The sequence below is a fragment of the Zootoca vivipara genome, chromosome 13 (genome assembly GCF_963506605.1).
Source record: "Zootoca vivipara chromosome 13, rZooViv1.1, whole genome shotgun sequence".
Lineage (NCBI taxonomy): Eukaryota > Metazoa > Chordata > Lepidosauria > Squamata > Lacertidae > Zootoca > Zootoca vivipara.
The window spans coordinates 34,530,570-34,548,574 of NC_083288.1; the positions used below are offsets into that span (position 1 = coordinate 34,530,570).

Here is an 18,005-nt window from a genome sequence, read left to right on the forward strand (position 1 = left end):
TGTGCAACACTTAAGACATGACCTAAGCAGTTCTAAGCCTGAAATGATTCAGCAAAGCTGCTTGTTAAGAGACCACAGTTAATTTTCCAGTAAACTTGTTTTTAGCAACAATTAAAGAAACGACATGCATTCTTAACATGCTGCCTAATCCTGTGAGTGCTTACTCAGGAGAGAGTCCCACAGACTACTTGGGAGTGTAGCCTTAATTAATTCTTTGCACAACATATTCAATTTCTATTGAAATGGAAAGCAGAAGGAAGTTCCTGTATCTTACCAACAGAAAGATGTCTGTGAATTATACCACGTAGGCTGAACGAGCTCAAAACCACAGCTCATCTCTTGGGTGTTTAAATTTTGCGTTTAAAATTTAATTTGGAATTTTCTCTAAATGAAACATCCCTTCTTTTGTACCATGCTCTGTGCTGCTGCTGGTGGTCATTATCAGTACTGCCGGTATCAAAATGAATGGTGATTAGTACTATCAAAGTGAATGGAGGCTTACAGGTTAAGAGCAATAAGATGGAATCCCTATTTGTCTGCAACACTCATGAAGGGTGGGAAAAGCCCCAAATCTCTCCTTTTTTAAAAAAAGTGCGTGTCCATGCTCCAGATACAGGTTTCCGTAACACAGCAGTGCCACAAAGCAAAGGATTATTTACTTATTGGGTGTTGTGAGCTGATAGCTCCGCAGTGGATCTGGGATGTCTCAAAGTGAAAAGGACGATCACGAGGAAGCGTCTTTAGGAAGTGGAGGAAAGTTGCCGCAACCCTGCAAAGCACTGGGTCTTTATTCAGTGTGGACAGTGACTTGAGGAGCAATTCAACTTGCTGGTAGATTTGGGTGTCTCCATGTGAAAACCAAGTACTGTAGAGCTTTCCCCCTGTACGATGGCTCTGTCCCCACAAAGTGCTGGATCTATCATTTTCGCCATGCAATGTAGGGAAACTGGTTTGAGCCGTGACTCTAATATTATTTCTCAATATAAATTAACGGGCGGAGATGCGAGGCATTGTGCCTTGAACCCCTGGGTTTTGGATGTTTTTACTGGCAAAATTGGGTTGGGGATTTTTGTGTGTGGCCCCCCTGCAAAAGCCGTACGCGCTGTGCTCGTGTTGTCTTGATCTCATTTTCCGCAGAGCTCCACTTTCAGCATGTGGAGGGCGCAGAGGATAAACGTCATGAAACCAAATACCCCTTGAGAAGCGGCACCACCTTAAAAAAAAAGAAAAGGCAGCCCGCAACAAAAGAGGGAGGGGGAGGGTGGCTGGAAACTGGCGGCTGTGGGTGGAACGCTGGAATCTATTAATTGTTAATATACAAGCCCCGCCTCCTTTGCTCATCTGGCAGCCAATCAGAAACGCGAGGCGCAAATGAGGGAGGTGGGCCCCTTTGGGTGGATGAGCGAAGTTTGGAAACTTTGGACCGTCAAAAAAAGGCGAGTTATTAGGTGGTTGCGGGGAGCAGAGAGGAGCGAGAGGCTGAGATAGCAGCCAAAGCAGAAAGAAGAGGCAAAAGGCTGCTTGGGTGATACAGAAAGGTGAGCCATTCCTATATCGGGTTTTAATGAACGCTGAGAAGTCCCAGGGCAGAACATTGTAGGCTCAAGAGGTCAGTAGGAGATGGAGGGGATGGGGAATAAAAGCGAATAAGGGCGTTTTTAAATAAAATATCTGGGGTTGGGACTGTTGGCTCATAGCTCAGAGATCCAAACTCGGTCCTCGAATAACATCCTTGATCGCAGAGCGTGGGGTTAATTTTTGAGTGAGTCATCTATGGGGCAAGTGATGGGGGTGGGCTTGGCTGGAGATGCGGGTGGGCTGCTTATGGGGCAGAAGTTGAGAGGGAATCTTGGGGCGTGATATGTTTCGAGGCCTCAGAGTCAGTGATAGTGTCACTGTGAGGCTGGGTGGGATGAAACCAGTTTAGAATAAAAAGCCTGTTTGGCAGAAGAAGAGAGAACTGTTCGTGTAGAAATGAGGCATACATGTGGACAGTATGTGTGGACCCAAGGGACTTTGACAAAGAGGATCATGACTTGTTGATTTGTGGTTTATTATGTCATTTTGCTACTGACTGTCTATTGAGGAAACCCAGCAAAAACGCCTGTCCTTGTCAAAACGCCTGTCTGTCTGGTGTGTGCAAAGTATTTAAAAGTGCCCTTGTGCAAAACACCCATGTAGCTGAAGGCTGGTGTGCTCTTTAAGGTCCATGAGGCCAGACACTGGTTGTGAACCGGCACATATGAGAGAGCTCACTTGTACACGGAATCTGAAAAGCTCTTGTGCAACTCGAGACGTTCCCATGAGTGTAAATGTGTCATGCACAGCTTACATAAGTGATCCGGATTGCGCATACTTCTGTATGCATAACAATGATGAGCAGAGCTTGAACCGTCTTGCTGAAACAGGGTGTGAATGAGCAGATGTGACAGAGGCCTGTGTTTTCACAAATGAGAGTGGCATATAGATGTGTGTGAACTGCCACTGCTGCAGATGTGAGTTATTAGCTCAGCCAATGGAAAGGCAGAGGAGTGAGTCTGTGGGTCTTGCATGCAAGAAGACAGAGATTTGTGAGAGAGATGATAAAAATCAGTTGCCTAAGGAGCCCAGGAAGTGAGCCTGTCTCTTTCTGAGAATCCATGATGCGCAGCACCTTCAGAAACAACCACTTCCTCTTCTGGTCTGCTCTGAGATGATATCATCTGTCCTGCTAGCAAGTCTAATTTCTGAAAGATCTTTCTGAGGGTAGTGGGAACATGTGACGTACAGTGAGAATGCCTCTGGCCATGTGTAGAGTGCATTTTCTTCCACCACATGTCTAGACATGAACAGATCCTTGTTGGCCCTGAGCAAAAGTTCTAGTTCAACATCTTGCTTTATTACAGGGGCCAACAAGATGCCTTCAGGAAGGCCACACACACAGGGCAACTGTATTCAGTAATATGGGTGGGACCTGCAGCAAAATGTTGTAGGCTAGAGTGCTACTGTTAAGAGTTCCAGCTAGCCAACCAGCCAGCCCTGACCTTTCCCAGGACACTCCATTCCATTCTCCCTTGCACCTGGTTTTTCAAGTCCCTGAACTACCAGTCAGCATTCCATAACCACTGAGCATGTTCAGCCCTCAATGGGTTGTTTTGTAGTGCCCCATCAATCCACTTTTTGGGGGTACTTCTGTAAAACTTAGTGTGGATGTTGCTGTTTAGCTATATAAGGATCCACACTCGGAGAATGAGTTTGCTGCTGGTATATTCTAATCTATCTCTGCCTGTGGATCTGTATAGCTATCTTTAATGAGAGCTTCTGCTTCTAAGAATGTAGCTTGAAACTTGCAAAGCATCTTAATTTGGAAAGTTAAATGGTGCCTGTCCTATACACTTGCCGCAGTAGATAGTTGTCCCTCTGCAATCTCTATTGCTGCTGTCTACCTGCTTTTTTGATAAACCTAAGAACGGTTCCTCATATTGGACTCTGCTGCTGTGAGGCTGTGGTCAAAGCTTCAGAGACAATGCAGGCCACTTGGAGACAGTGCAGGCCCAGATCTTGCAGCCAGATGGAAACTGTGTGGTTTTGGAGAGGGTGTGTGTGTGCGTGTGCGCGTCTAGTAGATAGGCTTTCCAACTGACCAGAAAATAAAAAAATATTGGGCCTTCCAGCAGCAGCTTTTGACATGCCGATAAAGCTTCCTACAATGTGGAAATAAAGATTATCCGTTCCTCTAAATGTTTTTAAAGGCATAGCTGAAATGACAGGCTAAACAACTGGCAACCCAATAGAAGAATGGGTGGGACTGTTTTATCACATGGAAGCAGTTGTCAGCTGCAATGATAAGCGAGGCCTGGATCAGGGTTGGGGTGTGGAGGAGAGGCCTCCATCCTCTCTGCTTACTCCTTCCTTTCCCCCACCTCAACCAGCAAGGCCTGGAATGGAACAGGCAACCCCAAGATGACAGCCAACGTTTCCCCAGCAACTGCGTGAGCCGCTGTTATGATTTCATCACATAGGATTCTAAGTTACGGGAGAGGCCGCAACTTAGAGCTCCTTAAAAAAAGAAGAGGAAAATTAAAGAACCCAGACGAAATAGCCTTCCTCGAGGATTGGTGTGGAGATAACAAACATGGGAGCATGATGAGGCTGGGAGGGAAACGGGCCCTGCCAAAAACAATCCAAACTGGATTTGTATTTTGTGTCTCCCCTTGACATCCTTCTCCTTCCCCACAGGACGGCACAATGTCCCGCAAAGGTTGCATCGCTGTCACAAAGTACTTCCTTTTCCTCTTCAATTTCCTCTTCTTTGTAAGTACCTTTTGGGGGGGTCGGGTTGGGGGCAGGCCTGATGCCAGGCTAGATGGGTCCATCAGTATGATTCCCATTTGCCCTTTGAGAAGCCCATTGATGGAGGGTGAGGAAAGATTTAAAGAAACTTGGAAGCAATATGTAGGAACATAGATTTATAAACACTCTTTGTTTCTTTCAGCTCCTCGGAGGACTTCTGTTTAGCTTTGGCTTATGGCTACTTTTTGATCGGGACAGTTTTGCGGCTGTTCTAGGTGAGTCTTTCCCTTCTCCTTCCTGGGTTGGTTCCTCTGTCCCAACTGACACTGCACCCCACCCACTAGCCCCACTGGGGAAATTATTGGAGAACAAAAAACAGACCTTTCCTTACAGCTGTCTACCAGTGCTTTCCCCCACTTTGGCATCCTATTGGTCCTGCTTTCTCCTGCATCTACGCTTTGGGTTTTGCAGGGGAAAGGCTGTGGGGTAGCTCATGGCAGCTCATGTAGAACATGCTCCCATAACCACCTGTTGTTTCACTGAATCCTTATACCAGGGAAAATTTCCAGCCAGGTCGCTGGAGAGAAGTAGGCTTTTAACAAAATTGGGGGAAGGACCCGTAGTTCAGTGGTGGAGAATTTGCCTTGTGTGCAGAAGGTCCCAGATTCAATCCCCTGGCATCTCCACATAGGAGAGATTCTTGCCTGTAACCCTGGGCAGTCACTGCCAGTCAGTGTAGACCAGGGTTCCCCAGTTGCTTTAGGACTACAACTCCCATCAACCCTAGCTAGCAGCAGGGCCAGCTCTAAGGCAAGGCTGGGTGGTGCCGGGCGCCGCGGGGGGGGGGGGCGCCGGAGGGATCTTCGAACCAGGGCGCAAGATACACTTAAAACGGCCCTGGCTAGCAGGACCAGTGGTCAGGGATGATGGGAGCCGTAGTCTGAAAACAGCTGGAGACCCAAGTTTGGGAAACCCTGGAGCAGACAATGGACCAGTGGTCTGACTCTGTATAAGGCAGCTTTTCTTCCTCTGCCATCTCTGGCCTCTTGACAGGAAACTATTACCTATTAACTCCCTCTCCAGGGTCGGCGTATTATGCCCTCAAGATCTGGTCCTATATTTTCTGTGGGGTCGGCATCCTCACCATGTGGATGGGATTCCTCGGATGCCTGGGTTCCCTCAAGGAAATCAAATGTATGCTAGGATGTGTAAGTATGTGTGGAGAGAGAACCAAGAAAAGGAACTCTGGCATAAGGGGTTAAAAGCAAGGCCTGCTGGGAGTTGGCAGGTCTTCTCTGGAAGCAGGACCTGGTGGGTCAAGAACGCACATGTGGTGGCAGTGGCAAAAGGCAAATCCCACTCTTGGGGGTGACTGGAAGAGGGACTGAAAATAAAACCACCAGTAGCTTCACAATGTTATAGAACTCCATGCTGTGCTGCTGCATTTGGAATACTGCATACAGTTCTGGCTGTGCCACCTCAAAAAAAAAAAAGTGTAGAGCTGGAAGAGGTGCAGAAAGAGGCAAGGGATATTATTTGGGTTGGCGGCGCTGCTGGAGAAGGGGGAAGGGCTGCCTACCTGCCGCCCCACAGCAGCAAAGAAAATGGGGCAGTCTTAGCCTTTATTGATCAGCATCTAAGATGGAGGATATCCCGAGAAGGGCTATATTCTGGATGCTAGCCAGTCACTACAGCAGGAAAGGGTCCTGTGCCTTGAATAGTGGCCCAACAAACAGCCAGGCAGCAGGCACAGCATGCTGGGAACCCTGAAGCCCCATGGACTGTGCCGAAAGTGCAGGACCCTGCCTAGAAGTAATAGCTTGTCCACCTCATGGAGAAACATCCAAGGGCTGGGTCTCTCTCATGGGGTGTGGGGTAGATTCTGTACCTGTGGAAAGCAAGGAGAGAAAGAGACAGAGTAAAAAGCAGCAGTCAGGAAGGAATCCCTGGGGCTGCAGGCATAGGAAGTGTTTGTGGGGAGGTGAGAGGGAGACCTGCAGTAGCTCACCTGGCTGTGGTGAGACGTTGGCTGAGTCTCACCGACCTCTCTTGTTCTCTGTGCCCCACCAGTATTTCGCCTTCCTGCTCCTTCTCTTCCTGGCCCAGATCATCATTGGAATCTTGGTATATTCGCAGAGCAAAACGGTAAGTGGCACTTGGATAAAACATGAAGCCCGCGTGTCTCATGGGAGGGTCATTGCTGGGCTGCCCTGGGATTTCCCCCACCACGGTCCAAATAAAAAACATCAGATTATCTTTCTCTCCGTTTTTCTCTCTCACCACGCTTTCATCCCTAGGCTAGATACACGTAATTCGTTTAAGGCACACACGCCAAACCCAAGGATTCTGGCAACTGTAGCTTACCCTTCCTAGAGCTACAAAACCCAGCACCCGGAGCAAACTATATCTCCCAGGCTTCTATGGGGGGCAGAGGGGGAAGCAAATGTGTGCTGTAAATGTGGGCCTCCCATCTGGTCTACACACACACTGGAACGAAGTGATAAAGTGCAGAGGTGACAGACTTTGTGCATAATAGTTTCCCTGAAAGTAGATGACTTAGCGCATTGGGGAGAATGGGTTCTAGCTCCGCTCACTTCCTGTGTGCTGGTTTTTCCACTCACAGAGAGAGTTTTGTTTGACACGGCGGAAAGCGTTCCAAAGATTCCCCTGCCGTTGTCTGAAGTGGAAAATTTCATTCTACCCCCTTACAAATCCACCGCCTCGTTCTTTTTGTGTGTGCTGTCGACCGAGCCTCGGTTTCCTTGCCTGAGCGGAGGAAAGAACAAGCGGGGCACGCGAGAGAGGACTGCTCTTGCCCTTTGATCTCCCTTTCCCTCTCCGAGTGCTTGTGACTCACACGCAGGGGAGAGCAGGGTGAAAGCTGGGGTGAAGCAGGCCCACGCCTCCCTCCTGCCGTGGGTACGCTTTTGATCTCTCCTCTCTCTTGGCTGGTTGGTGAACTCTTGCTTTTCCCCACCCTTGAGCCTCAGGCTCTGGCTCCATTGTAGATTCTTAAACCCTCCCTTCTATGCTTTCAGGCAGGTTTTAGGTTTTTAAGAAAGCATTTCTAGGCCGTTCATTTGGCACAATTTTCTCTAAATTAAATTATACTGGAGGGAGGAGGAATGGCTGTGTGATTGACGCAAGGGCCAGCTAATAAGCTCTGTGCAACCAGCCAGCTCCTATAGTAAACAGGAAAACCCAGTTGCTTCTGTTTAGGAGTTTGTGAGGCAAGTGTAGGTCCATAGAAGGATCGCCGCTCAAGATAAGTACGTCACCTCTGTTTGGTTTTCAAGGACCGAGGGGGAACCGGGCACCACGATTTTTCAACCTTGTTTACAGGGGCTTCATTTCCCCCCTGCCTGTATCTGGGCAGCTGGTAAGGAAACAGCCAGAATTCCGTTTTTTTCTTTTTTTTTAGGGGGTCATGCCATCCCAAGAAGACACTATTAAGAAACCTGCTATGGGGCATGCAGAGAATAGGAGCACCCCAATGCATGTGGCCCTTGTTACTGTCGGAGAGCCGACTTTTTAACTTTACTTTCGTTCCCATGCAGCTCAACACAAAGGTTGGTGACTATGTCACAGAAATAATTGAGCACTATGGGACGTATGATCCGTCCACGGATGAGGAGGAGAGCTGGGATTATGTGCAGACGCAGGTAAGATACTTTCCTCAAGAAGAAGTGCCCACCTAAGTTTTCTCTGCCTTCTTGATTCGTCCTGCCATGTCCATGGGTGGCTTTCTTTGGTTATTTACCATATTTTCCCGTCTATAAGATGCCCCCATGTATAAGACACCCCCTATCTTTGGGGAGTCAGGTTTAAGAAAATGGGGGGGACATATATTCGTATATAAAATTTTTGACATTATTTTTAAGGGGGAAAACCTAGTCTTATATACGGAAAAATATGGTAATTAATTTAGCAAGTTTAATGTACTGATCAGTTGTGTAAAAAAAAGGAGAAAAGCACCCAAAGCAATTCACTAAAAGAATAAAACAAGATTATCAGAGTTAAAAGCTATTTGGAAAAGATGGGACAAAAGGATATAATAGGTAGGGTTGGTTGTCAGGCATAGCAATGTCCCTCTGGTCTCCCCAGGCGCCTCTTTAATAGAGCTGGTGAGTCTGGGCCAGGTGGAAAGGGCCTTCAAGCTATGGCTCCCGCACAATGGACCAAGTTCAGTGCCTGGACAGGGCAGGGTAGGTTTCCCTCCCAGCCCCCAGGTTGTCTTCTCATGGTCTCTCTCTTTTGCCTCCCTGCAGCTCCAGTGTTGCGGGTGGATCCTCTCCAATGACTGGATGGAGAACAGCATAATAAAGAACTCCTCTTACAACCTCTATCCCTGCTCATGCCGCAGCAACATCTCTCAGCCTGGCCAGCCAGGGAACAGCACTACCGCTGCCCCCACCACGAGGCCGAAGATCGCAGGCTTCTGTAACTCTTACGGGCAGCCATGGTCCGTCTATGAGATGGTGAGTAGCTGAAGGCGGCGGCAGCTACACTGGTACTGCACCTATAAAACCTTCCCTCTCAATAGCACCTCTGCTCCCGTTTACATACTAGGCCGAATGGAGGTACTGACTCCCCTGGGTGGGGGTTGGGGGGGAGGAGGGGACGGGTTAGGTCAGGACACGGTGGGACCAGTCACAGGGATGAGCCCGGGGGGTGGGGGAAGAGGGGGCATGATACGTCATGGATCGGCACAGGGTGGGGGGAGTCACAGGGATGCGAGCACACGTAAAACAGGGGGGCTCTGAAGGTGAGGGGAGTCTGAAGGGGGACTCTGAGTCTCCATTTAACAGAGTGGGCCACAGCAACGCGTGGCAGGGCCAGCTAGTTTCTTATATAAATATTGGGGCACATGGTCACTTGGTGCCTCCCGATATATGCAAAATGCCTGGCTCAGTTAAGCCTATATAGAACCTTTGTTCACAATAATGATGGAACCTGGAGGTTGAGAGTACTTTTATAAATCTTTATTAAGGGAACCTTGGCATGAGTTAACATGTTATTATTATCTCTTTGGAGCTGTGTTGTTATCTTTTCGTACTTTTGTCCTTCCAGGCTGTGATGCTTTATGGTTTAAATGTTTGATTCTTTGTTTTCGCTTCTGTCTGCACATTGGTTGTTAAAAAATCAATGTAAAAATGTGTGCTGGGAGGGCGGAATTGGCAGTCAATTCAGGAACAGTGACAAAAGGAAACACTTTTTCACATACTGTGTAGTTAATTTATGGGATGCACTCTCGTGCAAGGTGGGGGTAACAGTGGGGCAGTTTTGACCATGCTAGACCATGGTTTTACCAGGCAGTGGTGGGGTGGGGGAAGGGGACTGCTTTTTCGATTGCAACATTTTCACTTCACTTCAAAATGCAGAAACACAGCTCTGCTGTGGGGGGACCGGTGGTTCTCTGTTTCAGTCTCCTGGGAGTGGGGCTGGACATCTGCCCCCCAATCCTTCCCTGTTGGCATCCACTGCTGGGAATGGCCACCAGTTTGGAGGGCTTTAAATGGGTAATTAAGCAAGTTAATGGAGGACAGGACTTGGAGTGGCGATTGGCCGTTGTAACCAAATGGAATCTCCATGTTCAGAAGCAGTGCATAGCTGAATACAGAACTTGTGGCAGGCTATTGCCTTGCTGCCCTGCTCCCGGACTTCTTGGATGCATTTGGTTGCTGTCTGGGACGCAGAATGGTGGGCTTGACAGCTCTTATCTTCTCGGAACACGCATGCATGCAAGCAAGCAGCCTTTTTATATATATAACAAATACTCCTTTGTCCAATTGTAGGGCTGCATGGATGGTGTCCAGACCTGGCTCACAAATAACATCGTCACCATTGTGGGGATCAGCCTTGGGATTGCGCTCCTGGAGGTAAGAGGTCTGGGCAAGCTGCTGCAGGTTGGTGTGGCCGCTGTTCCCCGCAGCTGTGCAAGGAGCAGAAGTGCCGGCATTGCCAATAGTAGCGGAGGTTGCGGTGGAGCTCTGCCGCTTCCCTGGCCTCCCGGCAGCTGAGTCGCTGCTGCTTACCAGGAAGGAGAGGGCGAGGCAGCAACAAAGAGGCTGGCACGGTGCGAACGCACCGCAGCAGCCAGTCTGCTGCTCCTGCTGGCGTGTTTGCACCACCCCTCTGCCGCCTCGCCCCTCTCCCTCCCAGTAAGCAGCAGCGACTCCACTGCTTGGAGGTCAGGTGAGCGCTACCACACCGCTATGCCATCCGCTACTTATTTGCTCGATCTGCGCCCCCCCCCGAAGCCGCTGGAGCTATTTATCTTTCATTTGTCCCACCTTGCAATAAGAAGTGCTCGCTTCTCAGAAAGACAGAGGCTCTAGGCCTTCAGTTGTGCAACCCTCTATTCACCCAGAATATAAGTGGTCGAGCGAGTGGGGGGAGGGTCTTCTCTGTGGATGCAGTTCCTACAGAGACCCGAGGGTATTTCTGTTGCTGAGCAAAAAGGGGACGCATACCGGTGCTGCCACCTTGGTGCTCTGCGGAGGAAAACCACAAGCGGTGCCTGTAAGTGATGCTCCAGTCTGGACCACTAAGTGCTGTTGACTGTGGAATTATGCTATGGTAGGTGAGAGATGGTCTGCCCTTTCCCCTCTTCAGCCTAAAACCTTTCTTGTAGTTCCTGCAGCTGCTGTGCATGATCCTGATCAGCGCACTAGAGCACGGGGACTTGCATAGTGGTGGCTCCCATGAGATCCTCTACTTCCCCAGCAGGTGGCAGATGGGAGTGTATATGTATGCATGCACTGATGTGGTTTTGCTCAAGGGCCTGCCTTGGTATATTAGCTATGTACATTTGTGTGGGCTTTTATTTGTATGGCCTGTGCATGGTTTTGGTCTTGTGTGTGTGCTGGCCATCAAAACCTCTTGCTAGCATATTGAAGTCATTGTGAATTCTTGGCCTGTGCTTCCCCTGAATTCTCAGATTATGGGTTTGTTTGTTTTTGTCTTTGTGGGGAGAAGGGGTTCTTCCTGAATGGCTTCCTAGGTTGGGGAAGCAGAATTTGGGGTGGGTTATGGAGAACTCATTTTGGAGGACTGCTGTTTCTATAGATTTTTAGGGAAAGCAAACTGCAGCTTTGAGCTGTCTGGTTTCAAAACCACTGATCATGTGGCACACAGGCAAGGCTTCAGTGTTAAGTGAGAGGGCATTTGGGGAGTCTGAGTTTGCCTGGTTAATCTATCAGGCGAGTGTGTTACAAGGTAATTTGCATAAAACTTGCATATGCAGATTGTATAGATGTCTCTGGGAAATTAAGATGGTGGGTGTCTGACCCCCCCCCCCCCCCCGTAACTGTGTGTCAATGTGCCCTAGTTTCCCTATAAGCATTAACAAACAAACTAAACGAAACAAGGTGGGATGCCGACGGAAGAGCACTTGATCTAGGGCCTCCCACGAAACACCAGGGGCTGAGCCACCCTCTTAACAACACCGCTACCAACAGGGGAACCAGAGTTGCCTTTGAATCTGGAAGACCTGTGCAGCGTTGCTTCATGGCATGGATCCAGTATCCAGCATGGTGTAGCTGTTAGAGTGTCAGACTAGGATCTGGGAGACCAGGGTTCAAATCCCCATTCAGCCATGAAGCTCACTGGGTCACGTCGGGCCAGTCACTCACTCTTAGCCTACCTCGCAGGGTGGTTGGGGGGATAAAATGGAGAGCCGAAGAGCCATGTGCACCACCTTGGGCTCCTTGAAGGAAAGGTGGGATATAACAGGGAGGGAGTGAATGAATGAATGAATGAATGGGGTGTTCCTTCTACTCTCACCTCCGCCATCCTTCTGGCTCTCGTCACTGCCACCTCCAGCAGCTTGGCAGACTCCTGTCTCAGATGTTTGGGCCTTTATATAGTGTGCTGTGTGATCAACACCTGCCCAGTAAGGGCATGTGGACTGCCCTGCTGGCACCGGCAAGTGGGGTGCTGAGGCCTGCTTGCATGCTTTGTGTGTTGGCTGCTGCAGTTATGCGGAAAAGCACCTCCCTGCCATGTGTCCAGGCTTGCCTGTGAATGCAGTGTTTTGGTTGGCTACACAAAGCAACACACCCATCCACACACCAGGAATTGCATGTTTTCATTGTGCTCCCTCCCCAAGTGCACTCTCCCAAACCTCCTCTGTCTATTTATTTTTTGCTTATTTTAAACCCTTTGCTGTTGCCCGCACAGGGACATCTACTTCGAGTATTGGCAAGGTAATTACTCCAGGTGAAGTGGGAAGGCTGAGCTTTTCCTCTGGCTGGTAGGGATTTAGCTGCTGCAGATCTCTGTGTATCGACGCCTCCTTTCCCCCTTTTCCTCCTCGCAGTCAGTTGCCATGTGCCTGCCCTCTGTGCTGCTTTGCAAGGGGAGCCTTGATGCCCCCTCAGAGCAAGAAGAGGAAGTGTTTAGAGTGCCTGAGCCTCTACCCTCCATAAAAGAGAGAAGGGGAAAGAGAACGAGAAAGCGGTGGAGGGGCTAGAAAGAACATTTCAAAATACAGTATAGCTAAAATGCAACAGGAGGGAATTCAGAGTGGTTATTTCTAGGGAGGGAGGAATTATTACTGATAACCCACCCTGCTCCCTCCAAGATGCACACACTATTCTGGCCTCGTCAGCATCTCCTTCCATTCCGATGCCAGTATTTAGACACAGCAGCTCTTTGGAATGCCAAGGCAAGAGCATGTATATTAAAAAAAAAACAAATAACACAAAGCTCCGAAAAAGAAAAAAAGAAAAGCAAAACCAAAGAATAAAATAATATAGAATAATGCATTCACCTGCTTTGCACGCAGAGGGTCTCAAGAGATCCCTGCCTTGAAATCCTGAAGAGCCACTGCTGGTGTGTGGACAACGCTGAGACAGAGGGAGCCAAGGGTCTGACTCTGTACAGTGCAAGGCAGCTGCCCTGTGTTCCTAGAGTGCTCTCCCTGCTTCCCTGCCTGAACCACTGAGTAATTGCTGCCTGCCTATTTATATCTGGAACGAATGGCAAGTGGGGCTTTCCAGGTCGAAGTGCACAGATTGAAATGAAGGTGGACCCCAGCATGCTTCCGCTTCATAAACCGAATCTGAATGTTTTGAATAGATTTGGTCCGTAGCGGAACAATGTCTATTGTCACTGGCGCAAGGGCAGCATTGCCTTCCAGAGTAGAAGAAAAGCAGGGTGTTTTTTCATGTTGATAACAAAATAATTAGCACTTGTGTAGTGTTTACGAATGTTCAGAGTGCTCTGTACGCATTGTCTTGTGATCCTTATGTCAGATGTTGCATGTTCCTATGCTGGTCTGCGGCCCACCCCCCCAGAAGCTGTATGTCCTTTTGAGTGCTGTAGGTGTGTGGGCCTCGGCTATTAGACCGCCTGGAAATATGGTGGCCAGGGACTGAATCCTTCTACCTAAGGAACGGCGCTTTAACTGCAAGAATGAGGCGGTTCTGGCAAGCCCCGCATTGTGTTGGCCTTGGGATTGCCATGTGTGTGGAGCACATGCGGCATGTGTGTGCATGCACGCTCCTACAGATAAAACTGCGGGTTGCTGGGCCTCGGGTGCTCACCCTGGAACTCCTACCTCAGCCTGTGCTGAGATGGGCCTGCGTTGAGGTGCAAGTTCTGGCAGGGGAAATGGACTGCGCAGCTGTGTAGAAACTCTTTTGCAGGAGATGCGAGCTCATGTTCAGCCACTTCCACGAATAAAGCATTGAGTGAGGCACTTCCTCTCCATGTGCAAAATGGGTGTTACGATTGCCTGCCTCCTCCTTGGGGTTGCTGGAAGGGTAAATGAAAGTGTACCTCAAAGTGGTTTACAACACACTAAAGCATCAAATAAAACAACCCATAATAAAAAAAATTCAGGCATCAAGGAAAATATTTCAGATCCTTAAGTGACATTTTGCTTTCCCCATATTTATTTACTTACCTACTTACCGGGAATTCATAGAGCTGGTCTGTAGCTGGAATCTAGGAAGCCAGTGTGGTGTCATGGTTAAAGTATCAGACCTGAGAGATCAAGGTTCAAATCCCCACTCAGCCATGATCTTGGGCCAGTCACAGACTCTTAGCCTTCCTCACAGGGTCATTGTAGGGATTAACTGAGATGGGTGTGTGTGAACCGTGTACTCTTTGGAGAAAAAGGTGGGATATAAATGCAATAAACAAGCTTTTCTGCTGACCTGTTTAAGAAAGCTGGCGGGCCCAGCCAGATGGAGATGTCAGTTGCCAACCTGGCATCACGAGGTCTCCATGTGGTGGCAGTTGGACCCGCACTAGTTGGCACCTGGGGGATTTCAAACACTGTCTGTAGATAATTCAACTTCTCCTCCCTCCTTATCCAGCTAGATTGGGGCGGGGGCGGGTGGAGAGATAATGGCCTTCTGCTTTCTTCCGTAAACCTGTTTTTCAAAAGCCCAGGCAACTCCAGAATGTGAAGCCTGCCCTGGTGTCTCCTGTGAGGTCCACCTTTTGGGTGATCAATGCCCCACAAAATGCCCCAGCTGGAGCTGCCCCGCATTGGTGTCGGCGGTTGTATCAGAGCGGCAACGTGAGCCCTCTTATAACAGGATCTCTCTCTTCCCACAGCTCTGCCTCATGACGCTATCGATGTTTCTGTGTAGGACCATCGGGCCCAACTATGACAAGCTCACTCGCTATTCCTAGGAGGCGAATCGCCACTTCCCAGAGTTCCAGACTTTATAGGGGGCGGCAATGGAATCCATCCCCTTAAATTCAAAACTTTCCACGTCAGGGCTGCAAGGTGCCTATGGAGATTCTCTACCTAATCTTTCCTTTCACAGAGCTGGGATTGGTTCTACCATAACCTTGGTAAAAGAAATCGAACTTTCAGGAGTTGCGAGAATCCATTACAATACCCTGCGGAACTCTTCATACAGCAAAACAGATGATTTAGCCCTTAAATCATCTCCCCCAAACCACAAGCTTATCCATTCCGAAATTTGATGTAAAAAATGCCAAAAGATTTGGTCCCGACGTTTTTCTGATTATTTTAGCTCTTGAGTGTTTAGTTCGTGACATCCAAGGCCAGAGCCTGCTTCAGCACTGTTTGGCAGAATAAAGAGTTCACTGCCAGGCTTGAGTGGATTACAAAACGTAACTTGGAAAGCAAATGTTTTTAAAGGTATTTTTAAACTAATAATAACAACCATAACAATTCTATTGACTGTTCCTTAATAAGCTTGTTTCGGAATTAATCCTGCTTTTTGTAGTACGAAAACAAAGCTGATGTTAAAATGTTTAAATTTTATTTAGCAGCGAAAGGGGAAAAAAGTACTGAGAACTTGGACGAGCCATGCTTTTGAGCGATGATGCTCAGGTGCTTAGTGCAACCTTTTGAATTAGGGGTGGGGAACCTGTGGGCCTCTTGATATTGCTAGCTAGACTAAAACTCTCATAATCTCTGGCCCTCCTAGCTGGGGCTGATGGGAATTGTACTCCAAAACATAAGGGGAGTGCCTGTGAAATTCTTTTAACCCACTCAGTTTACACCTTGTACTGTAATGTCTAACCCAGGGGTGAGCATTCTGTTGTCCTCCCAGCTGCTGGACTCCCAACTCCCATCATCCCCAACTATCACAGGCAGTGGTCAGCCATGATGGAAGTTACAGTCCAGCAGCATGAACCACAGGTTGCCCACTCTTGCTCTGTCACCTTGGCTGGATTTGACTGGCACATGCTGAAAATGCCTAGGTAACAACAGCCATTGTCCCCTCCAATCTTCCCCCTTCCAGCCGTTAGAAAACTTCCAACCTCTGTTCTGAAGCCCTTCTCTAATCCGCAGCCCTGATCTCCCCCTCCCATTTTCTGTTTGTTAATTCTGTCATTGCGCACGTTGAGACTGTGGGCTTCCCCGGCGTGGAAAGTTTGGTCCAATTTTTTGTCTCTCACAATCTTAACGCATGCACACCCAAGCTAGCTTGCCTGCACAGGAGGTGGGGAACCTGTGGCCGTCCAGATGTTGTTGGGCTCCCAACTCCTGTCACCCCAAACAGGTTCAACATCTGGAAGGCCACAGGTTGCCTTCCAACAGTTTGGATGCACTTACCATTCTCAGATCATTCTCAGAGCGAGCGTAGCCAGCTCTGGTAAAGACGTCTTCATTGTGAACCCTTGACATCCCAGGGAAGGAGGAAAACTTTGCTTGTCTGGGGCATGTGTGTCTGCCAGGCAAGCTCCAGATTTGAGGGGGCTGTGGGGCATTGTGGAAAAGTTAAAATGGCCTCTAGATCCAGCATCAAGACTAAGAAACAAGTATTTTAAGGGGGACCAAGGACAGGTATTTCTCATGGGTCCTGCTTGGACACTTCTAGGTCTTGGCAGCTGCCCAACAAGGCCATGTTCTGCTCTCAGTCCTGTCAATGTGTGCATATGTACATTGGTGGTCTCCCAGAACTTTGGCTGGAGCTATAGAAGCCCCTTCTCCCCCGTCTTGGTAACCATTTGGAAAAGTTGCACCCAACTCGCATCATTTGTCATTACTTTTCTTATCCTGCTCCACTTGTTTATACCTGCACATTGTCCGATGGGAAAGCCCATTTATCACACTTGCTACATGTGTTGTGTATCTGTTTATGCATACAAACCACTTGGATGTTTGACAATAGTAGAGTCGTGAGGGAACACAGGTTAAAAGGGAGGACGCTGGTGGAATGAGGTACGCATATATGATTCCACCTTTATCCGTAGCTTGTTGCTTCTTAACAGTATTTGGGGTTGTTTTGTGCATTTTGTGGGTTGGGTTTTTTATTATTATACTGTTTTGTAAATAAATAAATAAAAATCCCTGAATGGCCGTTTTGCTGTGGTTCTTTTGCACTCTGGGAGATGTGAGCAAGCTAACAAGATGGCCTCTAGAAAGAACAGCAAGCAGGCCTCAACCCTCAGAGAATGACAACAATCAAGGAACAGGAGAGGTATGGCTATCAAGGGCATTCTTAGCCACACCTCTGCCTCCCATTGGCTGCTCTAGCCTGATGGGATCTTTCAGAAGGCTCCTTCCAGCCCAAGTGGGTTGTATGTGCCACAGGCCATTGGGAAGTCGTACCTTGGTCCAAAGCTGGTCTGTGGCAGAACTGGTCGTGACAAGGGATTTCTTCTTCACCCTGCTGACTTGCAGCTGTTCCACAAGCGATAAGTGCTGGTGCTTCTTTTGACTTGCCCTACCGTGCCAGACTCTGTTTCTGTGACTGGTGGGGTGCTCCCCAAGTAAAGGTTAAAAGGTAAAGGACCCCTGGACGGTTAAGGGGTTGCGGCGCTCATCTCGCTTTCAGGCCGAGGGAGCTGGCGTTTGTCCACAGACAGCTTTCTGGGTCATGTGGCCAGCATGACTAAACCGCTTCTGGCGCAATGAGACACCGTGACAGAAACCAGAGCGCACGTTTATCTTCCTGCTGCAGCGGTACCGGTACCTATTATCTACTTGCACTGGCATGCTTTTGAACTGCTAGGTTGGCAGGAGCTGGGACAGAGAAATGGGAGCTCGCTCCGTTGCAGGGATTCGAACCACCAACCTTCTGCTCAGCAAGCCCAAGAGGCTCAGTGGTTTAGATCACAGCACCACCCCCAAGTACAAAACCCAAGAAAGGGTTGGCCTGCTCCAACCCCGTCTGCTAATAAACCCTTCCACCCTGCCCTCCAAAGCAGTCAACCCCACAGCAAAAGTTGCAAACCTACAGGCCTCTCGAGTGAGAATGGGCTGAAGGGGAAACGAAAAATCACTCAGACCTCCA

The 18,005-nt window shown here is 48.8% G+C and overlaps 1 protein-coding gene across 2 annotated transcripts; it reads left to right on the forward strand.

The window, feature by feature from the left end:
• Positions 1 to 1,378: 1,378 nt before the first annotated feature.
• Positions 1,379 to 17,068, forward strand: CD37 (CD37 molecule). 2 transcript variants are annotated; one of them, XM_035134758.2, is made up of 9 exons: positions 1,379 to 1,538; positions 4,219 to 4,293; positions 4,475 to 4,547; positions 5,356 to 5,480; positions 6,343 to 6,417; positions 7,830 to 7,934; positions 8,541 to 8,750; positions 10,068 to 10,151; positions 14,842 to 17,068. In XM_035134758.2, exons 2-9 carry the CDS (start codon positions 4,228 to 4,230, stop codon positions 14,917 to 14,919), a joined length of 816 nt encoding a protein of 271 aa, XP_034990649.1. In that variant the 5' UTR covers positions 1,379 to 1,538; positions 4,219 to 4,227; the 3' UTR covers positions 14,920 to 17,068. The 2 variants fall into 2 exon arrangements, with proteins under 2 accessions (XP_034990649.1, XP_034990650.1); XM_035134759.2 differs by lacking the exon at positions 1,379 to 1,538 and adding an exon at positions 1,590 to 1,609.
• The last annotated feature ends 937 nt before the right edge of the window (positions 17,069 to 18,005 follow it).

Excerpts from the sequence above, each read along its gene's own strand:
- CD37 (XM_035134758.2), top strand. The coding sequence starts at position 4,228 with ATGTCCCGCAAAGGTTGCATCGCTGTCACAAAGTACTTCCTTTTCCTC. Across the intron at positions 6,418-7,829 it reads TATATTCGCAGAGCAAAACG|CTCAACACAAAGGTTGGTGA; the intron begins GTAAGTGGCACT and ends GTTCCCATGCAG. Across the intron at positions 10,152-14,841 it reads TTGGGATTGCGCTCCTGGAG|CTCTGCCTCATGACGCTATC; the intron begins GTAAGAGGTCTG and ends CTCTTCCCACAG.